This window comes from Balearica regulorum, chromosome 3 (genome assembly GCF_011004875.1).
Source record: "Balearica regulorum gibbericeps isolate bBalReg1 chromosome 3, bBalReg1.pri, whole genome shotgun sequence".
NCBI lineage: Eukaryota > Metazoa > Chordata > Aves > Gruiformes > Gruidae > Balearica > Balearica regulorum.
In genome coordinates, this window is record NC_046186.1 from 122,386,138 (window position 1) to 122,405,548 (window position 19,411).

The 19,411-nt window shown below is 42.0% G+C and overlaps 1 protein-coding gene across 3 annotated transcripts in view; it reads right to left on the reverse strand.

Annotated features, from left to right (window-relative positions):
* The window catches only part of REL (REL proto-oncogene, NF-kB subunit), a 40,421-nt gene that overhangs the window by 9,181 nt on the left and 11,829 nt on the right, over positions 1-19,411 (reverse strand). For all 3 annotated transcript variants that reach the window (XM_075749848.1, XM_075749847.1, XM_075749850.1), the window contains 3 exons: positions 16,181-16,323; positions 12,834-12,982; positions 8,429-8,520 (listed from right to left, as the gene is read on the reverse strand). In XM_075749848.1, the coding sequence (XP_075605963.1) occupies positions 8,429-8,520; positions 12,834-12,982; positions 16,181-16,273 (334 nt within the window). In that variant the 5' untranslated portion in view covers positions 16,274-16,323. The remainder of the gene's footprint in view (positions 1-8,428; positions 8,521-12,833; positions 12,983-16,180; positions 16,324-19,411) is intronic.

A 19,411-nucleotide genomic window follows, 5' to 3' on the forward strand; every position in this document is an offset into this window, starting at 1 on the left:
TTCGGTTTCTTCTCGTCTCTACTGTTAAAAGCAACCAAATCACTGTTCCATTTTAAAAGCCCACGATCTGCAATATGTCAAGACAAATACATCAGCGAGTACAAAACTAAGCAGCAACTACATACGTAACTTCAGAAACGCTGGTAGCCAGGGGAGTTCTGCCAGTCTGCGCTTTGCAGGTTGGTGGCCAACCACATTACCAGATACAGAGCCAAGTTTTCTACTTTAAGGTACTTCATTAGCTGACCTGCTAACTTACTAAAATAGGATCTTTAGAAAACAGGTTTGGAGCATACAAACCCATACTCAGCGTCAGGAGTCACGCAGCCCCGCTGCCCCTTGATACAGCCTGGTTTAGAGAATAAATAAATTAAAAAGTGCTTCTCTAGATCGCACCTTGCGGAAGGGAACCATCAGGAGTGCAAAGCTACTTTGCTCCTAGCGGCTCAGGTGACTCTGACCCATGCTCTGACATCATGGCCAGCAGCCAATTAGCTCCCAAAGACACTCTGACATCACGGCTGACATTGGCATATCGTATTAACCATTGGCGGCCATGTGGATCTGGCCAGAGATCCCAAGCGATAGTCAAACATCAGACCTCTTAAAAATAAAATTGAGCATAGAGATTCAATACCTCTGGCTAAGTCAACTCACTGTAGACAGAAGCCAAGGACAAAATTTGGATCTGGCTTTGGATTCTGAATCAGAAGCGAGGACTTTGTGGTTGCACGGGTTAAAGCAGCACCAGCCCTGCGCCGTGTTTTCCACGGGCGCAGCAGCCTCTTCCTCAGAAAGAAATAGCACCAGGCTTAGAGATTAAGAGAACTCTATAAATGCAAAAATACACTAGATGCGGAGAAAAATGGGTAACGCTCGTGTTCAAATTACATCATTTCCTACACTACGAACTTACGCAAATTCCCAATTAATCTGTTTAAGCACCTGCCATAGGAAAGGAGTGGTGTGCCAATAATTGCAAGAAACAGAATTGCTGTATACAGCTCACCGTATTGCAGCAAAAAACCACTGCTCCTAATTTGCATGTTCTTATAAATGATTTAATACAATTAAAAAAATCTGTACGTTGAAAGAGGAAGTGCTCAGTCAAGACTGATTCCTCTTGGGCTATTTTTACCCAGATGAGAAGAACATAACAGAGCAAAAAAGGAGAACAAGACAGCTGCAACTCCATCTTGTGATGATGTGCTTAAAAAGAAAAAAAGAGGCTAGATTCCATCTTCGTACAAAGAAGCGTACAGCTTTCATCAGTTTCAAAACATATTTCATTCTCACCTAAAAGGCAATCATCCAAACAAAACAAAATGTTGTTATTTTTAACAAACATCTAATTCTGCTCCCTCTGAAGTCAATTTGAGAGTAGCCACTAACTTGAACAGATGCTGGCTTACACCTTGAGAATATTAAAAGCAAACAAAACCGAGGCAGACAAACACACTGACTAATGCCCGGAGTATGGCTGTACGGAGGATGGTCGTCTCACTCAGTGTTATTTCATCAACTTTGGTACCGAAGGACAACAAACAGGGTTAAACCTGACAAACCTGAAGTTATTAAAGTTAAGAAACGCTGTTAAAAAGATGTCTTTGGGAACAGAAAGGACTGGAGAAGAAGAGTAGCCGCTCCATCAACCTGTGCAAGCTCCACACAAGCAGCTCTACTGAAACCAGTGACATTATGCACGTGATGTAAAAAAAAGTTGCGCGATGTAGCATACTGGAAGCAGATACAGTAAAAAAAGGCTCAAACATGACACATGAATAAAAGGAAGTAATACTCTTTTTGGCAAGAGTTCAACTTCCTCTTCAGACTGCTTTTCGTTGTGCGGTACCACACCTTAACGTCTTCATATGAATCCAACCAAAAGAGCTGGAATCCAACCAACAATCTAGGTATGTTCCTGCGATGGCCCAATCTAATAAAATACTAGCCTTAACCCAGCAGAAATTCATTTTCCGTAGTTATCCATGCAAACAGGAGGATATCAAGGAACGTTTGTAAGCACAGCTCTTTTGCAAGGGGATGGAAAGCTTTCAAAAGTAACGCTTAGCAATTCAAACACATCGAAATTACAATACTATTTTAAAAAAGAATTAATATTCTAAGGTAAACATGAGGCTTGATGCCAAAAAAATCCATTAAAACACCGCCAACACAATGGAAAAAGAAAACTAACCCCAGTCACCAAGATTCTGGCATTAGGATTTAAAAACCCACTATCTAGAGTTACAGTCAAACCTAGGGAGTATTAGCTGTTCAGCCTGAACGGGACTACAATATCTAGTACATCCTTTCTTTATAAATCCATTTACAATGCTTCTGAAAGAAAGGCAGATTCCCCAACTCAAAAAATAATTGCCTTTGAAATAATTCTCTAATCCATTATCTACTAACACGGGAAGAGATCGATATAGTCCCAGCATGGGCACAAAACCACCCCAAGCAGGCTAAACCATCAACTCCTTCCAACCTGAGCTAGCTCATCTGAGCAGCTCACGCCACACAGGCATTACGTTTGAGTTATCCCTGTCCCGGAGATTTGTGTCACCTAAGCCCAGAGATGCCCCGCTGGGCTTCTACTCAATGAGAGAACTTCTGGGATTTGCTCCGTAACGCAAACTTGGAGACTTTCTGGGTCTGACCCACCACCATGGTATTCCAAGTTCGGGCACAAAATTAAAGATGCCAGTAAGATCAGGGCTCCTGTTTGTTCCCATTTATTTATCTCTAGTGGTTTGATTTTTTGTTTTTTGGTTTTTTTTTACTATTTAATAGCCTTCAACATCCAGAAAGGGCAATAAAACACCATTTATCTGATGAAATTACTGGGGGATTATAAGATCTAATGTTTACTCATAAGGTGATGCTACAGGGAAAGTGAAAGTTTATTTTGAACACTGAAGAGAACTGATGCAGTGTTTGGTTTTTTGACTGATAACACGATACCTGATTAAATAGCAGATCCCTCACATACAGTCCTCCACCCAACTTCTAGACTAATGATGTCAGAAGCTTCTGGAGTGGGTGGGGTTGGAGGTACTTCAGCATCTAAACTTAACCTGCATGGAAACTTCCAGGGCAAATGATGTGGTATGACACACTCGGTGAGGGCTAACGCCGAGAATACCCAGTCTACCCTGCAAAGGGACATCTTGTGACCTTCCCTTCTCACCGAGGGGCTGCGGGCACCTATGAGCCACGCTAGACGTCAAAGAGAATGACCTCCCACAAACAAAAACACTTCACCAAGGAAGACTGCTCAGGAACACACATCATTAATAATCACGACGAGCTGTATTCTGCCTTTTTTCTTACGCAGACGATGGTTTTTAATTTAGGGATATGCTGGGAGCTCGGTTTCATTTCAGTGATGACACAGAGGTGGTTTGCCTCAAGGGTTTTGCTCCTGGAGTGCAAAGATTCCCCCTCAGCCCTGATACTGACCGATCAGTTTAACTCTGTCTACGCCAGAGGTTTTGCTGTAAAAGGCTGGCTCTGCCCAACCTTCATTTCTAACACCACTCTTAGGCTGGGACCAGCTCTCATGTGGTGAATCAGATCAAGGAACTGGTCTGGCTCAAAACTAACTTGCCAGAAGGAAAGAGGAGAAGGCTTGTTTTCAGTCGGTCGGTTCCCACGAACGCTAGCCTTGGCGCAAGGGAACTGTGGAAGCAGACGGACGCAGCGAAAGGAAGGACTGCCTCTTCCAGCGCTGGTACCGATTTATGCTACGTTCAACCAGTCAGGGAAATGGGGTGCAGGTCGCAGGTCCCTCTCAGCACCCAGGAGGTGCAGTTCAGATTTAATTTCCCCCCCCCCCCAGCTTATGTCCATGCTGCAGCCACGAGGAAGAGGTAAGTTTCAATCAATTCTGCAGAAAAAAAGAAAACTTTGTACACACCTATGAACAGAAAATGCATCAGCAACACTCAATTATTTCAAAAAAAGCAAGAAATCGGGGAGTTGATTAGTGTAAATAACTGTAAAAATTCAGCTGCTAACCTCCAGTCAATAAATGCCCAAACTACTACGGTTACATTTCCCTCATGCATCTTTCAGGCTGCTTCAAGCACATCATCCCTGTTTTACAGAAGGGAGCAGCGCAGGGAAGGTGAATGACCTGGCCTGATACAAAAGCCAAGGGATGAACTGGGAATACAAATTAAAAAGAAACTTTTGAAACTCGGGCCTTGCTTTGTCTAGACAATGATTCTCTGAATCTGGGTTCTTTTCCTGTTTTAAGTCCAATCTAAAAAAAAAAAGGTAAAAATGGAACAGATGTAAGCAAATATATCCAGCAGCCCCTGTATGTTTCTAAGACATTTTTAAGCAGTTTCTGTTTATAGTACAAAAAAAAGAAGTCAGCATTTTTCATGTCTCTACTTGGTAATTTTCCTCTTCATTTTTAAACAATTTGAAAAGGGGCTGTCCTTTAGGTTAAAATACAAAAATTCAGCATAAACAGCAAGAAGTATTTGCATAAGGAATGAAAAAACAAAGAGCTTTCCAAAGGTAACGGCTAAATTCGTGTTATGATCAGGACATTCGACTTTCCTCGAGTGGATTTGCTCTGTGCCTCTTAAGAAAACGACAACTCTCACTTACCAAGATTTTCAGCCTGAGAATTAGGCAGGGGGGGATTGCATATTTGTTTTAATTTAAGGACAGAACTTTAGAGTTTCTTTTAACACCTGAGGCATTCAGTACAAGGACTCTGATGCTTTCCACTTTCAAACCATTCCCAACTCCCAAATTCTTGCTAAGTCTTCTTTTGGTTCACAATATTTTGCTTATTTGCTCATACAATCAGCGGCCCAAGAAGCCCCCCCATAAAGCCAGCGGTGCCCTGCAGCAAACGGGCTGGAGAGGGGGGATCCTGGCGAACTTGGCCGACGTAGGCGAGCGGCGTCATAGGAGAGGGGGGTCTTACGAGCGCAGGGGCCAGCAAGGGAAGCTGCGGAGAGGGTGACTGCGTGTATGGGCAGGAAGCGAGTGTGACTGGTGTGGGGACGAGCCGAGCGCAGTGCGGAGGCGTGCAGGGGGCGTCGTGGAGACTGTGACGAGTGCGAAGCCAACGCAGGGTCAGCTGCTCGCGGGCGGAAAGGGGAAACGGCAAAGGAAAGACTGCGGAGGCAAACGGAACCAAATTAGCTGTGGGGTAGGGGGGAGAGCCTAAAAATGAATTAAATGCTTATTAGCAACAGCAATTACAAAGGAAGAGGAATCTTAAGCATATGTCAAGTTCCAGGGAAAGCCTATTTATACCCTCTGGATCAACTGCCTGAACTATGGCAATTCTCTGGGTTTCTCACTCTAAGACAAGCCTAGGGTTTTCATGCCATCATGCACTTGGCTAGAAAAAGGTTAGTCCTCTGTAATACTCTGCTAAGTACAGTTTTCCCCTAAATTTAAAGAACACATTTAGGGCTTCTCCTCATTGATAATTAGCTTGAGTTGTTATTAACTCAATTGTTGTCTCTATGTCAGGTCACACCCACCCACAAAAGCTCTTAACTGAAGACTGGCTCTTCTTTTAATTTGAATTGGCTGTACATCAGACAGCACATGGCAAGACAAGGATATGGCACAACTCAACAGCTACTAAAAGAAAGCAGACATGGACCAGCTCTACTGGAGGAGTAACTCTGCTCCTTCGATGCTGCGCTATTTATATCGTCATCATGCCAAGGAGTCCTAGTTACACGTTAGGCTGCATTTTCCTGGCATGCTCAGGGATGAGAGACGAGAGAGATTTCTAGAATTGTTTGGCTTATTAAAGGACAAAATTATACGGTGCGCACCTTGTGAACGCAACGGATCACGAACACATTCAGTGACAGCGTGGAAACAGCAATTTCTCAAACCAGGCTAACGCAAAAGGAGCAACCCGAGCGCAAGTCATCTGATCTGCATCCTATAGTGAATGCACACAATTTGCACAGCCTGTACTGAACTCAAAGGATGAATGCTGCCAGCTAAGAGAGGGAAATTCATAGCACGACAGCCTTGCAGGTACGCTTGCAGGATGACCCAGATGCAGATGGCTCCAGTGAGGCACACGGCGTGATATGCAAACATTGACTTATCATCATCCAGGAGTATGGAGGTAGACATCAGTTGCTTTAACAGTACAGGCAAAAGTGCTGGAAAAAATTATCTGAAAAACCCATGAATCTCAACCAAGCAACTTCCTACTGTTGTGGATTATGACCTTTATTCAGTGTGCATCCATACCATGTGCTGCAAGGCGTGGAGGAGGGATACCACCACCAGATAATTTGTGTTAGGGCTCACTCTCCCTTCGCCATCCCAGTTGCCTGTGGCGTCTGGGCTTCCCTAGAAGACGATGGGCCCTTTACACAAAGAAGTTTGGATCTGAACTTTGTGGACCCACGCCTTGCTATCACTTCATCCCTTACTGACAAGGCAAGTAATACGTACGCTGGCAGGCCGGAGGCATTTTGCATCTGTCCAGAGGGTCAGTACCAAAGCTCTGCCCCAAAAGGAGACTCAGGACAGGGACTGTTTGACTGTTCCAGAAGAAGGTGGGAAAGAAAAAACACACCAACACGCAAACGCCCTGAAGGCTGGTTTTCAGCTCCATGAAATTTCTTTTATGATATTCATACAATATTCACAACACTAACTTGTGACCTGCTTAGAGGACGCACCTAACTCCAAAATGTCTCTAAACAGAAAAGGTCAGATGCCTTTCTGAAGGCACTTAAACAAAACACAATGCAGGATAGATACAATACAGCCTGCGCAATCCTGGGGAATGTAGCAATACTCTTCTGACCTTAAAAAACCAAAATAAATCCATACATAAAACTTTCAATCTTATCAAGCAGCGAACATTATGGTGACTGCTGCTAATGAAACCCTGTTTTGATCAACTGAGTACACATATAAAAATATTTCTGTCACTAATCCTGTTTTATTAGGCCTTGGTCCTACGCCTGTCTGGGCTGTACTTAGCATGGGACTGCCCTGGAGCGGCCAGAGGCCATTCTCAAGGCAGCTCAGCTTTGTGCTGACATGCTAACAAGCGCCGAAAGGCAATTACGCAGGCTGGGGATTGCCAGCGGCCCCTTCTCAACACAACCCCAGCCGGGAGCAGGGTGCTGCCCTGTGTGTCACCCAAGCAAGGCTCTCCTCTGCTGCTGGACTGGTGGAAAGCAGCCCAGGATCTCACCTGATGCTACCAAGCGCAACCAGCTGTACTCACCCAAAAAATCATCAGCAAATTTGGAGTTACGTGCCAAGCACGGTAAAAATCTACTGTCAAATGATTTTAGTTAAACATGCCTTCAATACTGCTCTCAGCAGCGCCAGGAACAGAGCTAACTATGCAGTTGCTAAAGTTTCTTTGGTGACATACATGTACAAAAAGGGATTTTATCACGTTCTTTTACTGCACGACATCAAGAGAAAAATGTCAACTCTTTTTATTTATGGACTAGAAGAAAGCTGAACAGAAGAGTTCCCCTTTTTTGTTTGAAATCAAGGTAAAGCTGGCTAAGTCAAGGTAACATAATTAACACACCTGAACTGTTTAAATTGTGCTGATGGACTACACTCATGTAAAAACAGATGCCCTTGTGTGCATACATTATCAGAACCAGGATAATCGTTTAGATGGACTATTAGCACTGTCAGCCTGACTCCAAACAGCTGTTCTAAAAATGAAGTGCTCTAAAACATTTCTCATTCTGTAGTAAGTTCCACATGCTTCTTTTTGTCCCAGTTCAGGACAAAAGCAAAGCATGTATTTTGAACCTACCCAGAAATCCAGCTCTTAACTCATTACGAAGGATCTTACCTGAATTTAGCAAGACTTCTGTGGGTATTTAAAAAAAAAAAAAGCACAACAGTATTTGAAAAATCTCCAAGCTCTTGCCACACTTAAGCAAATACATAAGTGCATTCATAATAATGCTTAGTTAACAGTTGGCAAGGGGGGCTGTTATGCTTTTCATCTAATTCCCCCCAGTTGTGCCTGCGTGCTGAAAGTGTTGGTCCCGCTCCAGTCAGCCCTGCAATTTGCTGTGTGTCCCCCACTCCCTTTGCATTGAGCTTTGCAATTACACAGCTGTGAGATGAATTGGTTTAGCAAGCCGATCTGAAAGGAAACCACTTTTTTTTTTTTTGCAAGTTGGTTTTCCATTGGAGCAACTTGCTGAGTCTGTTCACCGTGTAGCCACACGGCCTCTCTATCTGGTGTGAGGAAAGTGGTAGGAGTGTGTGAGCAGGGATGGAGGGAGGAGCAGGGTTGACAGCAGCCCACAGTTGAGTCAGATCAGCTGTCACATAAAACTACAGCCCGTGGGCAGGCCCTGACAAAAGTAAAGGCAGGACAAATAAAGCCCCACCACCCTGCAAAGTGACCCAGCTAAGTTCTACTCACCATTGAAAGGGTTAATCTTCTTCGAGATTCGTAAAGAAATTGATTCCTTCAGGTCTTTCTTCTTCACGCACTGAATGCCCAAATTCTGAAAACTGAAGCATACATGGCAGGATTTCAGCAACTAATAAAGTTTTCACTGTAGAATATTGAATAAATTATTTGATGTAGACTAGTGTGGTGGCATACAGTGCAAGAAATGAAAACAAAAAAGCTTATTTTGAGAAGGGTGTAAGAGATCAGAAAAGTGGGGATGCTGTTTCTTCTAAAATAAGAGCAGAAACAGAAGTGAAAAATACTAAAATAAAATTCTAAAGAATTTATGTTCTTTATTAAGAATATCTATTTCTATATTAAAAATTGTTACTCTGCAGTAAACCTACAGCAATTAAAAAATACTCAATTTTAAATTTAAAGTGACAATTATTTTTGTTATCAATAAACCTGCTGATTTGCATGAATTAAGGATTTGCCCTCCTGCTTTTATCAGGGAATGCAAGTTTCAAATACTCTTTTTAAAGGTTTTTCTGAAACAAGTCTAAACAGGTTTTTAAATCTCATGTAGTTATGGAAAAGTTCTGAAGAGCTGCAGCTCTTCCTTATTTGCATAAGAGTGCAGGTCACCCCGATGCAGGAGGTGGGGGGAGTCCCAGGCGAGCTGACTCCTTCCCACATGGAAAAACCATGACATCATCAAAGCTGAGTGGATGTAAAGCAGGAAGTAAAAAAAATAATAAAATAATCCGTGTTTCATGATGTTACAATAAGCTCAGAAGGTAGGTCGTGCCAGCAAGGCATCTTTCTCCAGAAGTAGAGCAATTTCCCTTCCTTTGAAACTCCACAAAAAAGTTCTTTGCTTTAGCTATGCCTAAAAAACCACCTTAATGCACCTAAAGGTACTCCTCCTTCCTCCCAATGCTCTCAAAAACATTTCTACATTTCCCCTCTCTGAACAATACCATGCCAGCATGATGTTAAGTTTAATTTCTTTAAACTCGCTTGCCTGCGCCCAATATGCTCTGTTCAGAGGTTCCCAAAACCTCTGCAACCAGGTTCCACTTCCAAAACCTTTACTCACTAGAGGAATGCATAAGCTTCCTTTCAAATCTGAACTTGATACAAACAGAGGAAAATAAAACCCAGTAGCATCTCATAACTCACTAAAGCACTTTGGCTTCTTATTGTAGCTACTGACATTCAAAAATTGTCCTGTACCTTGAAGAGCAATCCTATTTCTACCTTCTCTTATAGGTAGTACTTTTTTAGGGCTTGATCACAGCACAGATTACTTCCCCCCCTGCCCCCCCAAATACCCACTATATTCCACAGATTCAGTTTGAAGCACGCTTCCAGCCCATGAACCAGCCCAGTTCTGTATTATATCCCCAAATTGCCATCTGGCAGTCCCAGGCTCTCCAAGAACCGGCCTTGAACACAAGCTCTACCCAGCTACGCAAGGACTGACAGCCATTACTCCACGCCTTTCAACCATTGTGAAATAATTTATTCTCTCTCATGGAGAGAAAGTAGGGTTTTAAGCATCCCCTAATCCTCAGATTATAAATATTTTCTTAAACATGCGCTGTCACAGTGAAAGTGTCTGTTTAACGATCGTGAAACAGAGGGCCAGACCAGAGGAGAAACTGTTGAGAACCTCAGCAAGGCTGCGGGGTTTCACATCAACACTAGCTGACAGGAAGCAAGCAAGATAACGAGAGAGGGAGAAGTAGGAAGAAAGAGAGAAAAAAAGGAAAAACATTTAGAAAAAACTATGATATCATCCATGTAGAGAGATAGCAAACTAGGAAGTAAAAATCGGAGCATACAGGCAGTCAACACAAGCTCCAACATTCATACTTTTGCCTTGATGGTTTGGCCGGGGAGGGCTCTGATCAAGCTTAGGCAGCAGTACAGAGATCATTATACCACAGGCAGAACAAAACACTTTGTTCAACCGGAACTACATGGGGAACTTTAAAACAAGCAGAAAGCAGAGTAATTACTCAGACCAGCCCAAAATCTGGGATTAATAATTCCAGTTCTGAAGAAAAAAAAAATTGGATTTTTCCCCTGGGATGCTCAGCAAGAGTAACCAGCCAGAACCACTACCAAGAGAGGACATCTCCTGCTCACTAGTATTGCATGAGACTTTTTTCCAACATGGACTCGAAGAGAAGAATGTGAAGACTGAGTCACCAGCCACAAAAAGGAAAATTACTTTAAACATCCAGATCCAATTATGGATCATACTGTTCTTTCATCTTAAAGCAACCAATGATTTGTTAAAAAAAATTTTAAAAAAATGAGTGTACCGATGCTGGAAACATTTCAAAGAGAATGTTTCTAGCCTCCTCCCACCAGGATCTCCAATGCCAAGCTCAATTGAAGCTTACAGCTTTGCATTATCAGTAAAGTGGAAGTAGCCCACTTATTATTTTGTAAGAAACTGAGAGGCTTATAACGTAACACCACTGAGAAGAACTGATGGCTATAGCAAGCTAGCGCAAGTGCCTTAAATGAAATGGAGGCACAGCATTCTGTCAAAGAACAGGATTCGATGCACACACATAATGGAGGTGAAATTAAAATTTGCAAATAAATATTTGCAGAGTATCCCAGTGCTTTTTGGCATTACATCCCATAAGAGCCTCTCTACAGGCTTGCCTTGTGCTTACACACTTAACCTTGTGCAACCAAGAAGAAAAACAATCACTAGTGTCTTCCTGACAATCCTCTCCCTTGTGAGCGTACTACATAGCCAGAAAAGATGTTAAGCAATCGGGCGTTTTTGCTTCGGATCAGAAGGCAGAGAGCTGAGAGGAGGAAGTGGGATGGGCTAGAACGGCAGACATCCTTTGACCCTGGGTGAGGAAGCTTGAATTGAAAAGGCCAAAGGGAAGCTGGGGAATGGATGGTCAGAGGAAGGTGCAAGGTCCCTTAACAGTTTAAAATATTCGCAACTGCCTTTTCGACAAGGTGAAGGGGAACTCTATTTGCAGGGAAGCCAACGAGATTGAGGTTACAACAATCAAGATAGAAGGGAAGTGCCTGAAGGGACAGCCCTACCTTTCTAGAGAGGTATTACAACGGGGGGGTAAAAATATAGGAATTACACTTACTAACCCTTTTCTACCATTTGCCAATTCAGACAGCATTGTGAACAGAGCTAAAACCAATAAGCTAATAAAATTGTTAGCATCTGTAACAGCAAAAAACACAACACAGTCAATGTGCTACGTGCCACCTGAATACATTTGCAGCACATTCGTGATCACTTGAGCCTGCTGAAGAAGCACCTCCACTATTACAACTGTCTATTTCACCATCAGGCAGTCATCAGCATCATCAAACAGACTGTGTCTTCAGTCCTCTCCTTTAATAGTGTTCTACTGACTAAACCCACATAAACGTGGAGTAATTTCATTAACATCAACAGCATCACATCAGCCTACGAGCAGTGCGTAAGAGCTACTTATACACTGAAATATTTACCTTATTTTCTTCCCCAGTTAGGTTTACCCCAAAGCAATAGCCTACTTCCAAATTCACTACATCACAAACTGTGAACCACAGCTTGTCAATTCTAAATTCCCATCTCTGGCAATAATCACTTGACATTTGCTGCAGTTTACTCTGCTTTTACTTTATTATGTAAGACTTGGTAAACTTACAGGAAATGCCGTCAAATACAAGCGTATTTTAGATTTTCCTAATATCCCTCTGAAAAGCACTGAGAAACACATCTCACACACAGCCTGAATTTTCCTTACTGCATCCACAAGTAGATCCTTCCCCTGCACACTTGCTCTACAGAGCTGGGCCTGAGCAGAATCTAGGTTTTCACTCAGAAAAACCCCAACCCAAAACAAACAGCAACAACAGTGACAGCCACTAACATGCTTCTAGATATGTCACAACCATTATCATCTAAATGACATGATACTCAACCAGTACAAACTTTCTCCACCAGAAAGTCCGAATATGATTCCCAAGGAAGACGTGAACTTCCCTAAATCTCTTCTCACCGTGAAGTACTAATTCTAATGTTGTTGTTACCCATTCTATTACTCAACATTTTTACATGTAGGAGAGAGTCACACTCAAGTGTAAGAAGCGTTACTGAACAAGCAAACAAGTGGGAGAAAGGAAAAGGAGACAAGACATTGGGAGAATGAACAAAGGAAAGAAAAGTGATAGGAAAAGAATAGGACCAAAGAGGAGCGTGTGAAGTATTGAAAAAGAAGAAAATACTTCAAACAGAAGTTGCCCTCCCTCTAAGATGGATTAGTAAACCTCAAAGACAGCATACTAATTGCCCTTTTAGTCACTACTCAAGAGTTTTAAAAAACATTAGATTAACAAATCACTTGCATAAGTAATCGAAATCCCAAGCAACACCATTACTCACGACAGGACTCGCCGTTCTGGACCAAACTCTGCTTCATAGTAGCCATCCCTGCAGTCTTTTCCAACCAGATCGTGAGGGTGTGGCTTGTAGGGTTCACTCTTCGTTACCAACGTAGTTCTTATTTTGACTTTTCCAAAATAATTCAGAATCTACAAGAAGTGTGAGAATTTTTTTCTAGATTTTAGGTACTGGGGTAGTAAAGTCCCCGTGTGTAACAGAAAATACATGTTATCCTAAAATACTCTGGAAGAAACACCACAGCTAAGCAAATGGCATTATTGGTTTATAAAAGCCAGGACCATTCAGAAGTTTTGTTCATTCCATTTCACTTCTGCTCATTTTACACTAAAAAGACCCAAGTGCTATTTTTTTTTTTCCAAAAAATCTCTCATCTATTTCAGAAAGCAAAACAACATATTTCACCTGCTAGTTTTGCCAAAGCAGCTGGTTATTTGTAGTGATAGAATTTCACTAGTGCCAGTATTCAACATTCAATCCATTCAGTTCTCTTAAACTATCCTACTGCAACAATGGGAAGGAAGTCAAAGGATGTAAAAAAATTCTTTTGGGGGTTCCCCCCCCCCCCTTTTTTTTTTTTTTGAGGCTGAAGATCTATTGCTTCACCATCTTACCAGGACTCTTTATATGAGTTGAATTCATCCCTGTGCAAAAGGCCAGGGGTAATATAGAAGCTTAGACCTAAACCAGCTTGTAATGCTGTAAGACCAAACATAACAGGATGTGTTTCATTATCACATCTAAACTTACAATGAAAGATGCAAAATTCTACATAGATGACCACATACAAGTGCTTGTTGAAGGACAGGTTGAGCTCCAAAGATCTTCAGAAAAAAACTCCTAAAGCCTCATGGATAAGGATATTACCTGTGCATGGAACACTAAGTAGCGAAAGAGGATCTTAGCAGATACAGCATGACATAATCCTCTATGAAGTCTTTTTTTTTTTTTAATTAATTCTCAGATGAATATTCAGTCATATTCAAGAAGGGGGGCACTGAATTCTGAGGCTCCTGCTAGAACCTTCACAGTAGTCATCAGCCTAATTCAACACGTTTCTCAGCTGTATAAAGTCTTCCCTCATGCTGACGGCTACCAGTGAAGTCACCAAGGGTTGTGTGGGTGAGCGTAAAAAGAAAAAAAAAAAAACAGTTTGCCCTAAATTGTTTGAAGCGTAACAACTTGAAAGCAAATACAAGACTTGCTCAGGCACACATTTGTGCAGAGGCGAGCTCTCCTCCTCCACTTCCCCTGCCCTATAACTGTTCTTCTCCTCCTTCAGCCCTTTCTTTCCTCATCCTGAGACTCCAATGATCCATCATGTATCCTTTTCTGCTGACACCTCAAACCTTCAACTTGACCTGTGCTCTTCTAGCTTCCATCATCTGTCAGCTTCCTCAGCCTCCATTTTGGCTCCTTTCTTGGCCTTCATACAACTGTTACTTTCTACCCTTCAAATACAACTTTCAGCATCCCTTCACCTCCTTCAACTATTACATCACTTCTCCCTCATTTCACACCCGTCCCTTGAACTTGAAGCCTGCTTTAGCCACTTTTGATTCTCCAGTTCCTCCTTGATGTTCTTCATCATAACCGCACCACGAAATTTAATCTCTTCCTGGCCTCTCTGTTCTCATCCTCATTGATGTTTCCATCTCTAGAGGGGACTCCCCTAGCAGCTAATCAGCACTAAAGCCTCCTACGGGCTTCAGGGAGGCAGGAATTCACCTAGAAATCACCTGCTATCAGTAACAATCAGCTCTGTCATCAACAGTTACCTTTTAAAAAAAAGGCCAAGTTTTGCTAGGATTGCACGGTCACCTACCATGTCCCATGTTCCCTTCGGGTTCTGGCTGGCCTTCATGTGCAGCACAGTCCAGGCTAAGAGGAATCAAGGGCTTATACTGCTGGTTCAGCTTGTGCCCTGACAGCCTTAGGCTGAGAGTCTGAAAGTATTTACTCTTGCCAGCAGCCTACATAGTTCCTTGTTCAATTGGTAGAGTGCTGAAAAAAACAGAGAGTCTGGCAAGATCTCTATTTCCTGCATTCCTTAACCAAATCTGGTCAAGGGGGAAACCTTCTTGTAATTCTGGCTTTAGGGCTAGACCAGCTTCCACAGTTGCTTTATGTCGTAGAGGCTCACTCTGCTGCTCGACACACGACTGCCAATACCATCTTTCTCAAACTTTCCTTCTTAAAGAACTTTTACATCTCAGCACAAAACACCTCTTATTTTTCAGCTTTCACGTCCTCTGTATCCGTTCTTTTTCTACGTGATTCCAGAGACTCCATCTTTGGCTCCACTGTTTTTTTTAATACTCGCACACATCGCAAACACAGATACACAGCTTCTGTTCCTGGGCACTGTAATGTACTTCAAGATGGAAAGTACTCTTAACTTCCCATTTATATTTGAGTTTTCTCTTCTAATCTCATCTCTGAAAGATTTTCTCCAAATGGAAAGAGATCGAGGAAACACTAGCAACTTCAACTTCCAATAGGAGACCAGAAGTTCCTCTCCCCTACCCTACCCGTCTAGGGTCTCTGACACATTCCTGTGTCTCACCTATGAAAGCTACTGCCAAAGTACTTCCATTCCACCTCCACTGTCTGTACCTTCGTCACCGCTTTGATCATAGCTGCTAGGGCTACTCTGAATCCCTTCATTCTGGATTTCCCAACCTACCATAATGCAACCACCCAACTTGTCTTCATTGCAGGTGCTCTGACCACATAATTCCCCTTTCTCAGCTCATTTTTAAATTCTGTATCCCCTTCTGACTTCACAGACTTCATGGTAGTTTCTTTTGCAGAGTCTAATCACCAAATCACTGGCTACAAGTCACTTTCTTACTTTGCTCCCTTGCACAAAGCGCCTTCTTTCATGTTGCGCCCAGCAGCTTTTCAAAGCCTTTTCAAATTTTGTACGCAAACTCCTTCAAAGCTCTCCCAAAATTCATACCGCAGTCCAAATAGTAAAAACAAACCCAAGTCACATAACTCAAAAACCAGAACAAACATGCATACAGAAAAAGCTAATCATAAACGGTTCCCAGACAATGAGTTAACTTCACCAAGTTCCCTCTCTACTGGCACTTTGTTAACTACCTCCATACCTTCTCCTCCTCCTGTAAGTGTGAAACAAAATCTTTAATGACTAGGAGCAAAGAACTCTTTTTCCACTCTGTTCCAACTACATTTGCATGCCAAGGAAAGAATAACAGAACATGAAATTAAAAGTATTTTATTTACTGCACCAAGTCCAACGCGTAGCTACAGCACAACGTTCGTGTGGGCAATAGTAATTCATGGATAAAAGCCATATTTACCTGTATGGAAGGGAACGTCTTATTGTTTTCGGTACTGTGTTCTCCTGGAATGCTGCCTGCCGATCTTCCCTCACATTTGTATCTGAAACGCATGCCCCTTTGCCTGGGTTGCTCAAATATTTCAATGTAGGGCTCAGGGCCACCTTCAAAACAAAACATTTTCAACGTTAGTACACAGTAGAACTTAACAAGCAGCAGAAGACGCAAGAATCAGAAAAATCTAGGCTCTGATATTACCATCTTTCCACTTCATTTGTCTTCTCAGACAATCTACTTTTCATGTACACACACACATTGAAGGTGGGGGGTAAGGGGAAACAACAGATTTTAAGTGAAGCCTCAGGTAGCAATGCCATCTAAGTAATGAGCAAAGGACACTCTCCCCTCTGTCTCACCTAGAACTTAGCTTCTGTCAGGTATTGACGAGTATGTGTCTGATGAAAGAGGATTTTATACAAGAGAAAACAAATCATTATTTTGTGGGAATGGTTGATATTTTTAATTATAATATACTTTCAGGAATGGTTGTCCTCTCAAAGCATAGGTACTGTCAGTACTATGTTCTCTTAAATGTCCTCTGAAAGTGAAGATGTTTCCTCAGAATTAATTGGTTTAGTTCCTATTATAAAGGAGCAGAAACTATGCAAATTATACAAAAAAAAGCCCCAACCAAAACCCTACTGGGTTGAATAGCATCACTGTGGGCTCAGAAAATACCTGATTGCTGGTATTGAATTCCACATTTTGAGCTGCCCACCTCCCACAGGGCCAGCTCCTAGTTGTAGTATCTCCCCAGACAACGAAACTTCAGTAAAAGCTATTGGGCAGTTGTCAAAAAAAAGTTTTCAGGAAACACGAGTGACAGACAAGAATAAGAGACAACAGAACTCTTAAAGGGGACGAGGGTTAGAAAGACATTAACTTCGTAATAGTGTAGGTACTTTTCAAGTGATGTTTTATTGCCAGACAGTAACAAACTTTAATATATCTCACTGAGAACATCAAACAGGATAGTCAATCAAACCGTGACAACAGTGGGATGGCATGTGAAAAACAAATAACAGAGAGTAAGTAAATATTGCAGAAGTTGAATCATCATGGTGCTCCATGATCAGAACAACATAGCTTATGGAAATGTCTACTGAGCTCTCTGTCATCTTCAAATAATAGCATCCTACTCAAGCAAGGTTGGGCATCACAAACAAACATGACAGGCAACATCTTGTGGCACAGCACTGAAAAAAGTGCTTGGACTTCAACATAATAAGCAAAATAGTTATTAAATATATTGAAAGTGCTAAAAGGGTAAAAGATCCCCTACTTCCTTTTGCCCAAGGTCCATAGTGTATGAGTTTTGGCAGAGAGGTGGATTCCAATCTTAACTCCATAATAAAAGCTTCTCTTTCGTTGTACCTACAATGATTTAGGTACACCTGCCAACACAAAGCTTGAACTTCATGCCTCGGATTTGTTGATCACAAAACATTTGCAGTGCTGCAGCAGTTCATACTCAAGTAGGAAAATATTATACCTAAAAGGTAAAGTAATTAAGAGAAGTAGAGAAGGGATGGAAAGAACTGCATCTCTGAGACGGTCTTAGCTGAATGCACATTTCAGCTGTAACACAGCTACAGCCAACTGTGGAATGGCAGTATGAGAAAGCAGCTCTGATGCTGGAATTGTCTTCAACAACCTGTGCCTTTTCAAAACCTAAATGCCTTTTAAAAAGGCACAATGCATTTCAACTCCAGGCTGTATTCAGTGCCAAACATTTGAGAACTATAGTTTAGGACTCTTTCTCTATTCCTTTCCAACAATTTATCAAAATGCAATATCTAAACTGATCGCCTCCCATCAAGTAGATTTTAATACACAGTTTCTGAAAACAGACCATGAGCTGTCACATTACATACAGGAGCCACTGCTCTAGGTCCAGTTACTTACAAGAACGGTCCCTTCTCTAGATCCTCCCTGGATCTTATCTAACCCTCCTTTAGATAAGCTTTGTTTATTTTCCTGAAAATGTACAAGTCCAGCAAAGGGTGGGGGGACATGCATGATAACAAAAAAGCCTAGCAATTACATAAAGCTGGTTTCAAATAGAGACCAGAAGTCTGAGCTTCTCACAAAACCAAGCTCACACACCAATGTATGGCTGTTTAAATTTCACACTTTAAATTTACTTATGCTATTGTGTTTATCAGCCCAGTCCAGCGGACCAGATGACAGAGGACTTCTGCCAGCAGTGAGGAGCGACTGCTGCCTATCAGTCAGCCTCCTGTTTCCATCATGCAATTGAGGAGAGAGAAGAATCTCGCCTTTCCATTCCTACGTAACACAGTACGCCACAAATAAAGACACGTATCCATATACTAAATTAAAAATCTATTTTAGAAGTTATAATGACAAAATTGCAGCAAAGTATCTACTAATCATCTTTCTTCGGAGATGCACATGCTTACGTAGCTGCTAACCAGACGCACGGTGCGCCCGCATACATTACGTGTTTGTCAAAACTAGCTAGAGCCTTGCTGTTCTGAAACTACTACAGAACACAATCACTTCAAGTCTAACTCTCCCTGCTTTAACCAATAATTTCCCTTCATGCTCTACTAATAGTCGCTTAAGAGGGCTTTTTTCTCACCTATTAAGAGCACTTTTATTTTAAAACTCTGGGCTCAGTGATCTTTACAGGGCTGTGGTTGAAACAAATGTCATTGAAGGCAAACCCACTGCTTAACAGCAGGTGTGTTTGTGGGAAAGTAAAGCTCAATGATGCTGTATAGCCTCCAGAGATTAAACATTAAACTTCATTTTATCTTGGTTCTCTCTCACTCTATTTAAGAATCACATTATCATCTCTACCACGATTGTCGGTGTCATCATGTTTTGCATGGAGAGGAAACACATAAAAGTGCATGTGCAAACTAAAGGTATTATCAGCACTCAGCAGCGAAGCGGAGGTCAGTTCAGTGTTCCCTATTTCTGTAAATTGGCAATGTGCTTGTGAAGCGGCACAGCCTATTTCACAATCTACGCTCACACACAGAGGTCTGTTAGTTCCCACACAGTTGCTAGAGACCTGTCCTCTTCAGGTATTGCTGTGTGTGTCAAACAAATAGAGCTATGTCAAAACCCACACTCTCTTTCGCTAAGTCTGGAAGAAAAATGCACAGCTACTCATGTTACCTCCCTGCCCACAACTAGTCCAAAAAGCATTTGACATGGAAG